The sequence below is a fragment of the Thermobia domestica genome, chromosome 16 (assembly GCF_964235325.1).
Source record: "Thermobia domestica chromosome 16, izTheDome1.hap1.1, whole genome shotgun sequence".
Classification (NCBI taxonomy): Eukaryota; Metazoa; Arthropoda; class Insecta; order Zygentoma; family Lepismatidae; genus Thermobia; species Thermobia domestica.
Window position 1 is genome coordinate 33976056 of NC_137469.1, and position 17529 is coordinate 33993584.

At 34.1% G+C, this 17529-nt stretch overlaps 1 protein-coding gene across 1 annotated transcript; it reads right to left on the minus strand.

The window, feature by feature from the left end:
- Nucleotides 1-13987: 13987 nt before the first annotated feature.
- Nucleotides 13988-16748, minus strand: LOC145672984 (anoctamin-1-like). The gene has a single exon (XM_081742270.1). It carries the CDS (start codon nucleotides 16654-16656, stop codon nucleotides 14308-14310), a length of 2349 nt encoding a protein of 782 aa, XP_081598396.1. The 5' UTR covers nucleotides 16657-16748; the 3' UTR covers nucleotides 13988-14307.
- Between the last annotated feature and the right edge of the window lie 781 nt (nucleotides 16749-17529).

A 17529-nucleotide genomic window follows, 5' to 3' on the forward strand; every position in this document is an offset into this window, starting at 1 on the left:
ATAACATTTTTTTTTTTTTACTTCTGTAACTGTCCGTTTCGTTAATCCGTTTTGAAAAGAGAAAAATAATCCGTCACAGAGTCTCTAATTTATATTGTGTTGCAGTGAGCATACAACGACCAGATTCCTTCAGCGCGGCAATTGGAGCAAATGTTAAGTCTCCTTTCCCCTATCTCAGAAGTTAAAGGGACTGGTCGTTACAGTGATTCTGCAACACAGCACGGTTTCCAGTGAATGAGAAGGTTTTTCGCGCTAAATAAGATTTCTGAATTTTATTTCACTAGCAATTAACAAATGGAATTTGTTTCAATGCATTCATATTTTTAAATTACGGTACTTATACTAAAGCAAATCATTATAATGACAATTAAAAAAAAAGTGATCGCAGAATTACAAAATAAGAAAGAAAATATGTAGTAGAGCAGAAATCAAATGATAGTAGATCCGCATTTACAAGTTAATTCTTAGCTTATAGGTAATGAAGGTTTCTTCTACAGTAATTTGTGAACCAAATATTAATAAGTCAATATGCAGAATCCCCCCCTGTGGATAGTATTCTTTTATAAAATAAGTATATTTTATACTCTTGATAAAACTGTAGGGTGTGGAACGCCACATTGAATTTGGTACTAGCTAGCAATGCTCAGAGGCGTAGCCACGAGGATGGTCCACCGGGTCCGGACCTCCCAAAAATTTCGAAACTTGACTAACATTTGTAGACTTTCCTAACAAACTATACTTGTTTAACAGAGAAATTATTGATGTACGCTAAATATTTTATTTTACGCCTCATCATGTACTCTTTCTTTTCTTATAGAAATAATCGTTCTACCATTTTTTCTAAAAATATAGGCGACAGTAATTAAGAATTACTTATCTTTTCGGGTACAGTATAAGACAGGTTCGTTATTACGTAGACATATTGGACCTTCCTCAAATACCTTGGACCCCTCCCAGCTAATATGTTGTTTCTATATCTGGTGGGTTTCAAGGTTGCTTTCCAGAACGTATGACATAAACATTGTTTCGCCTCATGTGGAAGTATATTCTATTCATCGTGCATTGCGTAACAACCAAGATGGATGATTTGGAATGTATTTTTTTTCTTTTACGCACATGTGTGTTGTGTGTGTGTGTGTTGATATATGAATAGGGTTGCCAACTCTGTAAAATAAAAAAACGGCACTTCCTTAAAATTCTCTATGATATAGGTCTCAGCGTGAAGTATCTCTGTTCGGACCAATCCATGGAAAGGAAATGTACTATCGTGAACAAAAGTGCATTAACACATATATTCTGTATGACGTTAGATCATTCACTAATACGATTAATAGATACATTGTGCTATAAATGAGAAACTGACATTGATCAATCGGCATTGGTCAATTTATTGTATTTACCAATAACTACCATTTCTTTAAAATTATCGAAACAGATGAACAAAAGTATAATAATCTTTACATGACAATTTTGGATTTGGAAAATGAAATTCACTCTTTAAACATATAGTCTCTACTTCAACTATAGGAAATTGTTTTAAGAAGTCCTATTCCACTCTTAATAAATGTATAAAATTCCTTAAAGTAAATTTCAAATATTCCCTGATACAGTCCCTGTCATCTCTCTAAAATTTTCTAAACAGGTGAACAAAATATATTAATCGTTGATAGATGGTGAAAGGTAACAGTTTTGAGTTTAAAGAATGACGGCTACTTTTCAATATCTATACTTCGACCTAGATACAATTTAAAAAAAATGATTATAAAGGAGCTGGTGAGAAGTTTATACCCGTCAACGACTTTAATCAAAATAACAGCAATTTTTCCGACCAGGCCAATGAAAAGCCTGCCAGTTGACAGCCCTATGTATGAATATGTAACATTCGCAATTCATATATCACTATCTATTTTGTATCAGCTGTTTTGGTTATTAGTTATTAGATTTAATTTTATTGTGTGATCTTTAATTCTGTACATAACCTACAAATTCTGAATGAATTGCATACCATGACTTCTGTAAATAACTTTAAAAAAACATTGACCAGCTTTCAACCGAGGAAAAACTTGAAATTAAAGCTTAGACAAAACAAGCGAAGTGCAATTCAGGTGAGTGTTCGAAAAAAACGGTTTAAATTTACAGGACATCATATGGAAGTAATGTTGAATGCACTAGATACATTTCCACAATTTATTTTAAATTTTCCCAAATAAATTGTGAATAAAGCGTGTTCAATGTACATTTTTTATGACATTAATCTCTGCTACGAACTCTCTTCAGTCAACGCTGAAGAGGAATTTGGATCACTGTCAGGGACTGAGTTTGCTAAATGAATTGTTCACAATAATCTAGAAAAAATATTTAGTGAATCTACAAAGCTTCTGAAATTAATATTAACTGTACCTATGGCGTCAGTAAAAGAAGAAAAGTTTTTTTCACATAAAAAAGAATTGACACTTTCAAGGAATTGAATGTCCCAAGAAAGGTTATCACCATTTTTTATGCTTTCCATCGAAAAAGACCTGACAATAAGAATACTAGAGTTCAACCAGCATGTATTAGACAGATTTGCTCCAATCAAAGAGAGGATAGTGAACTTACTAATTAATTAAGGTGATTAATCGGATAAAATGTTCTGTATCTTTTATTTTTTAAAACCAGAATTTTATTTAATTTAACATGTCCATAGCATTTGCAACTAAAGTTATGCTGATTAGTCAATGAGTCAACTTTATATCTTCTGTCTCTTATCGTTCGTACTGCAACACCCGAAACTACAATCCACCGGCCGCCACTCAGTTCAAGCTACTAGACTTTTGTTGTCCATTGGTCCAGGGAGGGGCAAATACTAAAAAAAAGACGGGCGGTACAAATGGAATTTTTGATTTTTTCTGAGGGAAATTTTAACCTAAGTTCCTAATATCACTGGCTCACAATCGCTGCCATTGTTTAATTCTCACTTTATTAATGCCTATTAGTCTGTCATTCGTAAACATTTTCATTCTGTCCTGAGTCATTTTGTTTTATTTTTGTTTTTTTATTTATAATGTGTGTTTTCACCTTTTAATAGTACTTTGTTTTTCATGTAATAACAGTGGCCGACGATAAAAAAAAATCAAGTGGAACATTTATCTAAAAAAAAAAAAAAAACGAAACTTGAAAGAAGATGAGAGGCAAGCGAAAGCCCTAAAAAGTGTCTTTCAATTTCTGGACAAAATTTCGAAAGTGATAATCATACAAATGTTGAGGTGAGGGGGTTAGTACTGTTACTGTTTACGAAGCATCTGGAAGTTGACAAACTGGTGAAACTGTAAGTTTACTTTCCTTGACTACACTAATTTAATTGTTAAATTAAAATGGAATGGATACGGCCTTTTCGATTACAGGTCTGAGTTAAATTTAATGTATTTCAAAATTTGTTTGAATACAATTGGTTTTCATGCAGTATATGCGTATTTAACTCGAAAAAGTAACTGCAATTTGAAATCGAAAGATAAATAGGATTATAAGTAACACACTTTTTTCAGAACTCTCATTGTGAATTACAACAGGGTATTATGCTCGTTGTATTATAACAATTTAAAATCATTATCAATACATTATTTCGTATTAAATTCGTAACATTCGGTAATAATTCTAATGCAAAGTAGAGTTTGATTATTAGTTACTTGTGTTCAGGATGCACCAACGGAAGTCGTCCGAGTATCTGAAATCTGGATCCCCAGAACTTTTAATTTTTAAGAAAATTAGCAAATTTTAGCGGCCAAATAAACAAAATTACTTGCAATTTGTAGGCTATTCCGAAAAATCTTCAGACCCAAAAAAGAAATCTTGGGTGCGCCACTGATTGTGTTTACATTATGTTACTTATTGTTTTGATTTCGAATGTCTATGTTAGAAAAAGACATGAAAGGACTGAATTCTTTTATAGGTCCAAAGGACCTTAAAAAGGAGTTTTGTTGGGGGACCTGATTTTGAAGATTCGCCACTGGATCGAAGACAAATTAAATATCGATTAAAGCAAGCACTTTTGTCATTTGTCGTGTATAAAACTAGTTCAGGTAAAATTAATGAAAGAATTATTTGAGATCAATTATATCTCAGGAACGATTAAATGGACTACTTTCGATAGCCACTGAAAATGACATATTCAATGAAATGAAAACAGATGCAGTCAGTGACGGCTAATGTTAGTGTTGCAGCGTTGCGCAATGACCAAAGTATTTCAAGAAAAATATTATTATCAATAGTAGTAAAGAACAGAAGAAATATTTTTTAATACTCGCATATGTACACTTTAAATAACATATTTTTTTACTTCTGTAACTGTCCGTTCCGTTAATCCGTTTTAAAAAGCGAAAAATAATCCGTCACAGAGTCTCTAATTTATATTATGTTGCACCGAGCATACAACGACCAGATTCCTTCAGCGCGGCAATTGGAGCAAATGTTAAGTCTAGTTTCTCCTATCTCAGAAGTTAAAGGGACTGGTCGTTGCAGTGCTTCTGAAACACAGCACGGATTCCAGTGAACGAGAAGGTTTTTCGCGCTAAATAAGATTTCTGGATTTTCTGTCACTAGCAATTAACAAATGGAATTTGTTTTATGCATTCATATTCAACACAATCCACCGCCCGCCACTGGATGCAATAAGAAATTCTGTCAAATTGAAAGCCAGAACAGTGTCTTTATAACATTAACTTTTCAGTAACAAAGAAAACGAGAAATTTAGCTAATTACCGTAATCGCATCACTAGAAAATACTATGTAAATATGCTTTTAACGAGGTGTAAAAGCATACCTATTTGTCAAAATGTAGCCTGTGTTAATGTTAGGCTTGAAGCTCATGAGTTTTATTCTGTTTCGACTTTTATGTTTCAATTGTATTTGTCAAAATACATCCTAGGTACGCGTATATATCTTAGTTGTGTCTTGTGCTTGTTTAATAAAAAAGGGTATTAATTATTAAAATTGAAACTTTATTAAGTATTCATCCACAATTAGTTATAATTTCGCAATTTTTTTGGTACTATTCCCAGGGAGACTACAAACATTGAAGAAGTTTCCAATTGTAACATTTATTTCAGGAATTTTTGTCCATTACAACTTTATACTCTTTTATTATTATTTAGGTGAGGGCGCCGAAATATTATTTGCTTACACTTAAGAAATGTCTAGAACCGGCCCTGGTGCTACAAATGCAGATAAATAATTATAAGGTCATAATCAGGAAACTTTTTTTTTTTTTTTAATTTTAAAGCGGTGGAAGTAATATAAAATATGTAAATATATATGTTTTACTGGATTCGTGCCTTGCCCCAACTTTGTTTAAACTTACTTTGTCTAAATTTAATATCAGTTGAGTCACATCACAAACTGGTAATACGTAAACAGTAGTTTGGCTTACAGTATATATTGGATCATATTGGATCTTGAATCAGGCGCCAAAAAAGTTTTGAACGGCTCTTAAATCAACTTTCCGTATTTTCTACGGAAGAACCACAACATACTGAGTTAGCTCATAGTTTGAGTTTGGCTACACTATATTGTGCCGGTGCTGTGCCATCAGTTGTAGCTCAGAATACGTATTAAATAAATGCAACCAAATGGGGATGGAACTAATGCACAACACGGTACTTAACTGTAAAATTATGGTTGAATTTAATGAAATTCAAATGTTTCTAATTTTGAAAAATGACTAGTTGTGGAAAAGATAAGAGAAAGAGAAGGGTTTTAACTGAGATAAAGGAATGAGCACTAGCCTGATAGATCCAACGAGGCTGGCGTCGTCCTGGTCAACTGGAGCGGTGAATATCTTTCTCTGGAGGAGCCTGGATAAGCTGGAGACAGTCAACATCTGGATCTCTATCCTGTTGATCTGCAAGGGGGCGTCGATAACGCGTCTTTACGATGATGTCCTCCTACAGCTTCATTCCATTAGTCTGCTGACGAACTCAAAAGTGTCTGCGGCGGTAAACCAACAGAATGGTACTCTTGACTTATGGAGCTGGTTATTCTCCAACGGTGCGATCTGCTTCTCTCGTCGATCCTGCACCTATCCTAATCGTGTGTCGAATACGCCTTGTTGTTGTGTCCCTCGTGGTTTTGTGCGGCTGAAGAACGATGACCTGAGTCCAATGAATCGGGAAGTATCAGGCTATACTTGAAGGTATGCGGAAAGGAATGAGGAAGCTAGTCGAGTTTATTAACAAATATGTGTTTACAACAGGTGTCTAAGAGTGTACAATCTTGATCAAAGTTTTCTTCCGATGAATTTTCAAAAGTTCATAATTCTTTCGTTAATAATGTAATTTAATAAAATAATTGAATTTAGCGAATTAAGTTAGGAGTTTACACAATTATCTCATGGTCACTTCACATGTAATACACAGTTACTTCACAATATGTAGTTCTCCTTGATTGAAATATATTGTGTCTTTTGATACAAAAATAAATAAGTAGCATAAAAATTAAACAAGAAACCCTATAAATTGATACCCACAAAAGTGTTAATCTTTTCCCGAAAGATATTGTTAAACTAATTTGAGAAAAAAATCTTCTTTTCAATTGCTTTCCAGGTTTCTGATACTTGGTGAACAATCCTATTATATAAAATTAAGCTCTGCTAAGAGTTGTTATATCGAAAAAGACTATCCATGACTTTTCCGCAAGGTTGCCCAAACATATTAGGAGAAACCAAGATGCAATATTTAGAGGCCCCATCACGGCCAAATTAAAATACCGCTAATTTTACAGTAATTATGTGATATCTTCAAATAGATAAAAGATAATCGAAAAGTGAAACAAGAGCTCGCTAGACAATATTATTTTATATGAGATACCGTTATCACTACTCACTTATCTCTTTCGATTTCCAGCCTCTTAGAAAATCGACATTTATTTTTGCGTTTCTAAATGGCTGTAAACGGAAAGCTACTGGGTACTTCATGCAAAATAATATTGTCTAGCGCTCTCTTGTTCCACATTTCGATTATCTTTTATCTATTTGAAGATATCACATAATTACTATAAAATTAGTGGTATTTTAATTTCGCAGTGATTAGGCCTCTTAACCCTTTTAACACTTCGGGTTTTTTAAAGGAAACGGTAGGCTTTCAGTAAAGTAGATACTGCTTCAGTGTTATTCGTCAGAAATTGTTGGTTCGCACGTCATTTTCTTCAGAATAAAACTAGTTATCAGATGGTATAATGCCCATTTTGGGAAATTTGAGAATGTACGTGCTTATAATATACCACAAAAAATGCGCGCAAGTATTCTAAATATTTTCGCTAAGCACCAGTCCGATATTGTTTCAGGTAAGAGGGGAAAAAATATTTCCCGATCCTGTTGTACTGTACAAAATCGTAGAAAATAGCTAGGTTCTGAAATAAAAATTTCTGGACAGAACAATATTGATTCGATCTTCACGGTTGATGTATGATTTTCTTCAGAATGAAACGAGATTTCAGATGGTATAATGGACATGGCCCCATAATGTACGTGAAAAATCTAGAAAAAATCGCTCCAAAAATCCCTTTTTGGGAATTTTGGGCCTCCTAGAATGGCCATCGGTGAATGTACGTGCTTATAATATACCACAAAAAATGTGCGCGGGTATTCTAAATATTTTCACTAAGCATCAGTCCGATATTGTTTCTAGCTACGAGGAAAAAATAATTTCACAACCCTGTTGAAAGGTACAAAATCGTAGTTAAAAAAGAAATAAATCCTTTCGTTCTGCAAAAGTCCACGTAAACAAGACACAACAAGTAAAGAATCTTTTGTCACTAGTCCATACAAGCAAGAAAACAACGTTCTAGTATGCACAAAATCCTTCAGAACAACAAATTTGTTTCTTATCACAACTGTGAAGTATGTTTTCTGTCGAAGCAAAGTCCATATAGCGGAATGGGAGAAGGATGTGGGGGTAGAGAAAAGGAGGGATAAAACGCATGGGACTGCATCTATAAACTGAAGCAATAATAATTTTCAAGCATCAGCTACAAATAACACCTATCTTTGCCTCTGTCTTCAAAGGAAGTGTTATCAACAAAGCTCTACCATATGTAAGTAACTTGGACATTTAAGGTCTTCACTACAGCGAAATTAAACTACCGCTAATTTTTGAGTTTTGCTGTAATATCTTCAAAACAAACAAAAATATTCGAAAAGCAGAAACGTAGTGAACTAGACAAAACGATTTTGCATATGATACCGTTATCACAACTCATCTATCTGCTTTCGATTTGCAATTGTAGATAGATTTAACATTTTTTGCGGGTTCTGTAAATAGCGGCATACCAAAAGCAGATAAGTGATTTATGGTAAAGGTATCACATGCAAAATTGTATTGTCTAGTTCACTACGTTTCGGTTTTTCAAATATTTTTATTTGTTTTGGAGATATTACAGAAAAACTCTAAAATTAGCGGTGGTTTAATTTCGCTATAGTGAAGACCCTTAATATCTGGCTTTTAAGTGTGACTTTATCGCCTCAGAGAGGTGAATACGTGTCTAAACTGCGATTATTTTTTTGTACAACATTCCTTTAGACAATATAGTAGAAAAAAATTGGGTGAAGTACATAGGCAATCAAGACTGATAATCAAGTCTATTACTCGATGACGTGATGGTTACGTCATCAGTGTCCAAAGGGTTAATGATCTTGGATATCTTTATAGTGTGTATAAATGTTACTAAAATTTCTCATAGATTCGTCAAATACCTTTGAAATTATTTCTAAATGTTACCATTGTCTGGGATCACTTTCCCTGAATCTTTGTTGTGCCGTAATTTCACTAATTTATTCCCATCAGCAGTTTGAATTTTGCAAAATGTTACATCTTTGGATAAGCTGTCTGAATCAGTTTTCAGATTATGCAAAACCCATTTAACAGTTGGGAAACATTCCTGTTCAATGTGTTGCTAGAATATTCTTTTGCACTTAACGAGAATTTTAGGAAACCAAAAACTGGACCAAAAGATTACTACTATCTTTGCCAATAATTAGTTTTTGGATCAGAGGCCACAACATTTTTGAACGGCCCCTAAATCGAGTTTTTTGTATTTTCTATGGATTAAGAATATCATACTGAGTTAACTGATAGTTTAGGTGTGGCTACACTATATATAGTTCTTCAGATATAAGGCCTATAAGAGAATTTTTGATTGAAATATGTTGGATCTTTTGGTGCATTTTTGGATCAGAGGCCACAATATTTTTGAACGGTCCCTAAACCGACTTTTCGTATTTTCTATGGACTAAGCACATCATACTGAGTTAAGTGATCGTTCGGGTTTGGCTTCTTCAGATATAAGGCCTACAGAAAAATTTTGATAGAAATAAATTGGATCTTTTCATCCAAAAATAAATAAATAAATAGCTTAAAAATTAAACATGAACCGTATAAATAGATACCCACAAAAGGTTAATCTTTTCCCGGAAGGTATTGTTAGACTAATTTGAGAAAAAAAAATGAATCCTCTTTAGAATTGTTTTCCAGGTTTCTGATATTTGGTGAACAATCCTACTATATAAAATTAAGCTCCTTTAAGACCTGTTGTAGCCAAAAAGACCAGCCACGACTTTCCCGCAATGTTCTCCAAATATATTAGGTACTGCGGAATTAAAATACCGCTAATATTACAGTAATTATGATATCTTCAAAAAATAGATAGAAGATAATCGAAATGTGGAACAAGAGCACGTTAGACAATATTATTTTGCATAACGTACCATTATCCAGGGGCGGACCCAGAAGAGGACACTTTCTTATTTTATATATATAAATAAACCCCATCCCAAAGTTTGGAGCCCTTAAAAGTAGCAGTATGACAACCCACCGCCCCCCCCCCCAGAAGTCGGTCCTGGATCCGCCCCTGCCATTATCACGAGTCACCTTCTACCTTTCTGTTTGCAGCCATTTATAAATGCGGAAATAAATGCCAATTTTCTAAATGGCTGGAAATCGAAAGCAGATAACTGAGTAGTGATAACGGTACCTCATGTAAAATAATATTGTCTAGCGAACTTTTATTCTACTTCTCGATTATCTCTTATCTATTTCAAGATATCATATATTTACTGTAAAATTAGCGGTATTTTAATTCCGCAGTGATCAGGCCTCTTAAATAAATAGAATGTTAGAAATGAATATTTCAATGGAAATCAAGCAAAGATTTAAGTAGGGTCTAATAAGAACTGTTATTTAATACTGAAAACATTAACTGAACTATAATGGAAACTGCTTCATATTCGAAATCATTTTTACATCACGAATTTGCCCCATTTAATGGTACTCTAAATTTGAAAAACTATTTCCTATAAATTTTCCTCATATAATCCAACAAGAACAACCAGAAATGATACCCTTCCACCAGAGCCGGTTCTAGACATTTCTTACGTATAAGCAAACAACATTTCGACACCCCACCTAAATGATAATAATAAAAGAGTAGAAAGTTGTAATGAACAAAAATTCTTCAAATTTCCTCAATATCTGTAGTCTCCCTGTGAATATTACCGAAAAATGGGAAATTATAACTAAATGACTGCAGGGTGAATAGTGAACAAAGTTCCAATATTAATAATTAATTGCATTTTATTAATGTGCATATTTATGAATCTTCTAAAAACATGTTACCTATAATCCTAAAGACCTTTCTAATACAGTTTTGATTTCGAATACAATTATCATTTCGAGATATATACGCGTATACTGTGTGAAAACTAACCGTATTCAAACAAATTTTGAAATATTAACACAGACCCGTAACCAAAGAGGACATATCCGTTTCATTTTAATTTAACAATTAAATTACTGTAATTAAGTAAAATAAACTTACATTTTCCAAAAGTTACTCGACTTGCAGATGCTTCGTTAACTGTAACTGGTATTGACGACTCCCTCATGTCAACATTTATATGATTATCACTTTCGAAATTTCGTTCAGAAGTCGAAAGAAACTTGCTCAGGTTCTTTCAAATTTTGTCGTTTTCTTTTCCGATAAAATACTCCACTTGCTTTTTTTATATCGTTGGCCATTATTATTACATGAACAACAAAGTACCATTCAAAAGTGAAAACACACATCCAGTGGCGGATCTAGAAGGTAAAAACTGGGGGGGGGGCAGCCATAACCCTGACTCTGAAGGTATATCATGAGTTTACTATAAACTTTCATAAATATATAAATAATAGGTTCAATTATTTTTGTCACTTAAAAAACTGCGGAAGGGGGAGCTCGGCTCCCCGGCTCCGGGCTAGATCCGCCACTGCACACATCATTATATTTTTAAAAAAGACTCAGGACAGAAACGAAAATTTGACAAATAACAAACGGACCAATAGACATTAACAAAGTGAGCTTTAAACAGTGGTCAGCGATTGTAAGCCAATGACATTAGAACTTAAAATTTCTCTCAAAAATCATCAAAAATTCTATTTGCACCGAGTGTATTTTCTTAGATTCCGCTCCCCTCCCTGGACCAATGGACAACAAGAGCCTGATTGCTTGAGCTTCAATAACGTGCATTTCATCTACGCTGACGTTTCTCACCGAAGCATTATGAGGGGACACTGTTTATGACAAGGCGGAGCACTCTTGAAGACATTACTTTCTACTGTGATAATGATACCCAATCCATAAGCAATATGTGCAGTTGACTTTCTTTTGTTTATTGATCCATTTCCATTTCAAAGACATATTTGGTAATGATATCTTCCAGGAAGGTCACGGGAGGGTTGATTGGAGAGGAATGAAGAGTCTGTTATATTTGTATTTTGCACATATGGTAGAATTGTGGAAAGAATATCGCTGTCTTTAGACGCACTGCCATAGTGCTTAATATAGACCTAATATATACTGAAAAGCTAAATTTCCCAATATTTTATCTCATATTTGTAAAATCTCCCAGTTTCCCTCTTTAAAAATCTTTCCTAAATCTTCCTGCGCTTGGGAAATTTTCCTCAAACTAGCACCACTTGTGAGTGTAGCATTGGCGCCAACTAATGTACGAGTCCATCTCAATTGTAAAGGGGTGTTTTACAGTCAACCACGCAAACATTCCAGTTTGGCGCTTCCTGCGAACAGGTAGTTCGCAGAATTCAAGATCCGGCCCTACCTTCCGCTTTAGAGCCAAAAGCGACATCAATGATAGATGAATGTCGGAACAAATTTTCCAAAATTGAAGGTCTTGTAGCATGTCTGCTTCTAATAAAGTAGGGTATAATTTGAGATTGCGATGGCTGCTAACTGTAGGCCTACATGTTACACCTGTATTGTACGGGTTTTAAAAACTCAGATACGGGTGTACGGGTTGCTATTCAAAATGTATTCAAACTAAATAATAATTTTGAACTGGTTTTCTTTTATTGGTTAAAAGCAACAATTCGATCATTATTGTTATCGTAAACATTGACAAACTGTATTTAGAATTCACTACTTTTTTTTTTTTTTTTTTTTTTTTAAAGTTCAAATCGAGATTGATCAGTCTTCTTCTGTTAGTTGTAAATGGTTAAAAGTTTTTCAAGCTAACTCAACAGAGTTGTTTAATTTAGTTGGATTTGTATTATCAATACCTGCAACCAATGTGTTTTGTGAAAGAGTGTTTAGTATGATGAGAAATGCTTGGACTGATGCAAGAAACCGTATGTCTGAAAATTTACTGAAATCTGAACTAATAGTAAAAATTACCATTCATATGACCTGCAAAGAATTTTACTCTTATGTAAAAAGAAAAGAATTCTGCTGTATTGAAAAGTGCTTAAAGAAATGAAAACAAGTATAAGTTTAACTCTGTTCAGAAATAAATGTTAATTACAGTTTCAAATCAACCTTCTAACAAATATTCCTAAAATTTTTTTTTAAAAAATACATGAATGTGTTTATCTGAAATGAGGTTCTAATATAATGAAATTGTATTTGAAGGACTCAAACTATGAGTGTACGGGTGGGCAGGTTTGCAAAGTTGGCAACCCTGGAGATTGCCTTATTCTATTATATGACAGTTTTTCGAAACTAGAAAGAGGTAGCTTAGTATGAAATGAAATACAAGGAAATATCTTCATTTCGATTATGAAGTAATTTAGATTCCAGTTCAGATCAAATTTTCAGTATTAAATGACAGACCCTCACTATGCTGTACAAACTTGTACAGGGTGCGGCAGAACCAACTAAGCAGTTTTAAGGAGCAATAAAAAGTAAATCTGGATATATAGAGAAAAAATGGTTTTATTTTCTAAATTAGTACAATATACCATTTTACATTCATTTAGTTTTGAAAATAATGTCCTCAAGATGGTGGCCGTTAGCATCAATACATTGTTGTAGACGATCCCTAAAGTTTCGAGCAGCTCTTGCACACATATCGCGAATTATGGCATTCACTTCGTCAATAATCCGCTGTTTTAACTATGGTAGGGTGTGAGGGCGGCTTTTGAAAACCTATTCCTTCAGATATCCCCAAAGAAAGTAGTCACAAATGCAAAATCAAGCGACCGCGAAGGTCACTCGACATCACCCCTCAAAGATCGTTGTGTAGCGATCACAGATCTGTTTTCATAATAAGCGCGAACGGCAAAACCACGATGTGCACCGGTCCAGAGCATATTAGCTACTGAAATGGGGTCAACGACTGAACAAAGCCAGACCACGTGCAACTGCCTACCCCCGCCACAGCTCTCGCGGTGATTGATAGAAACTGCTTAGTCGGTTCTGCCGCACCCTGTATTTTATCATTTAAGACAAGTGTTTTGTTTGTGGTTTACTGAAATATTAACTTTTAGCGTTGTGTTTGTTTAATATGCAATGTTGTTTCTCTAAATGTATTTGGATAACTCTCCAAAAAAGTCGTGGCTGATCTCTTTGGACTTAAGTCGGAGCTAACGTGTTTCTAAATACGAAAATTTTAATAACCCATTAATCAAGTTTTTAATAGACGAATCTAAGAATAACTATGAATATGACTAATACAGTTTAAAATACAAAATTACTGAGTAAAATTTATTACAATCTTATTATGCAACAAAATGAAATCCACACAAATAATTGATTTCCAGTTATTAAAAGAGTTGTATAGTTAACAAACAGAATTGACTCAAAGAAACATATTTTAGTATCGTCTTCAATTACATCAAATTTTCTAGATCATATCCATACGTTTTTTTCAACTTGTCTATTCTGTAGCAGTATTTGAATAAAAGAATGATCATCGATAATGCTAGTACGCCCCATTCAATTATCTCCTGACGAAGTTCTTGCATTCATACTATCTTTAAACAAGTTGGTTTAAATATTGAATCGACTTAGTCATCCTCTCATCTCCTTTGCAAGTTCCTCTTGTATTCGTTCATGATTAAGGACAATTTCATTAGTTAGAAACTCCTCTCGTGCACTTTGAACTTCCGCCTCTGCAGATAAATCAGGAGTGAACCACATAATGGTATTTGTCGCAAATAAAACTAAATTTTCATACAAAATTACAAGAACTAAACGACCAATTAAAATATACCAATAATGATATGATCGTTGATATTTCTTAGAAGACCAAGGAGGATTCTTATAATCAAAATATCTACAGTATTCGGGTATCCGAGATCCTGGTACTGACTCGGTAAAATTGTTTGTACTGAAATAGGACAACGAGAAATCAAGGAATCCTTCAAGATCTTTTCGACCAGTCTCCCATTTATAAATTAAAGCTGGAACAAGGTTTGTGCTGAATGCCACAATAAAGCCATTTGTAAAAATTGCCATTTTTGCAATAAAGTTAATGAAGACATACCATTCGCCGATACCTTTATCTCGTTCACCAACGGGACGACGATAATGTTTAAGATATGTTTGAGCATCAAGCCTTAACTCGATAAGATTACAAAATAATGCAAACACAGGAATCAAAGGAAATGCCGCTGCAAATAAAATGACATAACCATATTCTAAAATAATCGGCATGTAGTTGGGGGTAATAATTGAGTTAGGCCATCGCAAAAGATTATAATCCTTGCCCCATCGTGTATCACTTTTTCGGTCTTGAATAGTATGTTTAAGTAGTTTTAGTTTCTGCACGACTATTTGAATTTGAAATACAATTAATGATAATATTTTTCTGAATACTAATACAGTAATTATTAAGATTGAGATATCTAATATGCATGTCCACAGTTCACATCTTTCATCAGGAAGATTAAAAAAAGTCTGATATTGCCCAGGGTAACCGGTGAACTTTCCTCTATAAAATACAAAGTAAAATGGTTCAAAGTAACAAGTAAACAATTCGAGGACAAACAACTTAAAAACAAAGCTCCGTCGGAAGCTATTTTGCGTTTGAAGTTCTTCAAATTTAGTTAATTTCGATACAAAGAATGGATAAATTATTTCTAACACATATACGATGATGGCGCTTAAAATAGCAGACTTGAATGATCTGAGTAATGTATCATACACATATGTCTGTCTCGACCAAATAATATTTTGTCTGAATTTTCTCAATCCTAAAATCGCAATGGCTATCAGACAACAAACTACGCATACAATAAGCCCACTTGCAATATAGAAAGGGAATTCCATTGTTGAAAAAGAACTTTTTTCGCCAGTTTCCATCTTTTTTATATGCTTGGACGCCCGCTTTAAATACTCGGGCCGAAGCTCGTCCTTACGAACCCAAATGCCCATCAAGCGCCAGTTGTACATATAGCGATCACTTCGTCGCTTCCACATTGTTTGACAAATAGCACACCAAAGTGACGCTACTAATGCATGTGCAATGATGACATAGTTATCAAGTAGTAAAGTAAAATGGGCAAACGTGCAATGATCACTCAAAAGATAATAGCCGCATTGTTTACATCCAGGACACATAACAATATTATTTGACGAATTACAAATGTCACGTTTGAATGTATCGTTAAATGTTGTCATAAAAATGATAACTGTGCATAATATTCCTATTAATGCCATAGGAATTAACATAAAGATATAAAATTGTCTCCAAGCGAAGTAGTAAGCTACTCTTTGACCAAAATACTTCTCTATTTCATCCAATGGTTGTGGTTTCAATATACATTTAAATGTGCCCCACTTTTTAGAAAGCATATACCTCATACTGTGTTTAGGTACATCTTTAAGGTCTCCGTCGTGTAATGGATATGCTGCTGTATATGATCTCTCATAAAGTAATCTATTAATGCCTAGAGCAAACAAGTCCGAAGCATCATTTGAAAAGCGAGTTCGACTTAATATATAGTACACAACTTCTGCTCGAATTTTTGGATTAAAGAAGTCCTCAGAAAACCTATCAAATAGATACGGTTTATTTCTACTAAAAGGTGCTGTCACATTTGATCGGAAGCCACTCTTTTTCGTTTTAATCTCCTGTACGGCGGCCCGTCTAGCAAAGATATTCCTTACTGGCATTCGAATTCTAAGGATCTCACAATAAGCTTCTAACACTTCTTGTGGTGCATGGACCTTTGCAAACCAAATTGAATCTTCATTCTCGTATTCCAGTTCTAGTCCTCCTTTTCTTAAGTTGTTCTCATATACTGCTCTGTTTCTCTTTGCTTCCTTTCTCATTATTTGTTCATCACTTTTATCCCAACATAATATGAAATCTATAGGTCTATCCCCATCTCTAAAATAATTAAACGTTTCATGCATGTTATAAATACTAAATATTTTCACAAAGGATAATATTATCTCCGTCTATATGAATGTTGATTAACTTATTATTCATTGCACTTTCTTCTTCTTTCTTCGGGCATTTCTCACAATGCCCCATGATCTCTCCTCTGAAACTATTAAACACACACAAACATACATACGTATTAATATCCACTTAATAGCTATAAGCTAAGTTATTTAATAGCTACAAATTACAGCTACATGAATGTATGTGAATGTTATGAAGCCTAATTCCGATATTAAACTATGTGATGTTTTATAGTGAAATTTTTTCATAAATATTAGCTACAGTGCCCTTCTTCACACGGGAGAATAGATTTGTAGAAATAATTTGAATACCTTCCCCCCTTAGAATATGCATTTCAATGAAAGTACACCATGTTTCAAAAAGAATAGCCTGATTTTGGACGGTAATAATTACGGAACATGGGTCGTTCCGGCAAGGAAATGAATGTTGTGTGAATGGGCTTGACCTAGAGTTTGAGAAAATCGCCGTTCGATGTCAGTCAATGCATCTTCTAAGTTAGTTAGAAGTAAGATGACGTCCGCTCAACAGAAGGCGTTTTGTGTGTTGCAATTTGCAAAGACTGTCAGTGACTTCGGTCCAGTGTGCTATTCGTCGGCGTTTTGGCATTGATTCGTCTATACCCAAAAACCCTTTACCTCGTGACATAGAAGAAGTGAAGAACAGAATAACAGCCGCCATAGCAGCTGTAAACGCAGATACATTGTGTAAAATTTATGACGAATTTAGCTATAATGTAAATGTTGCTTGTGTTGCTGCTAGTGGACACATAGAGCATTTGTAGTAGCATAGCTAAAACTTGAAGATTTTGTAAGTATTTTAAA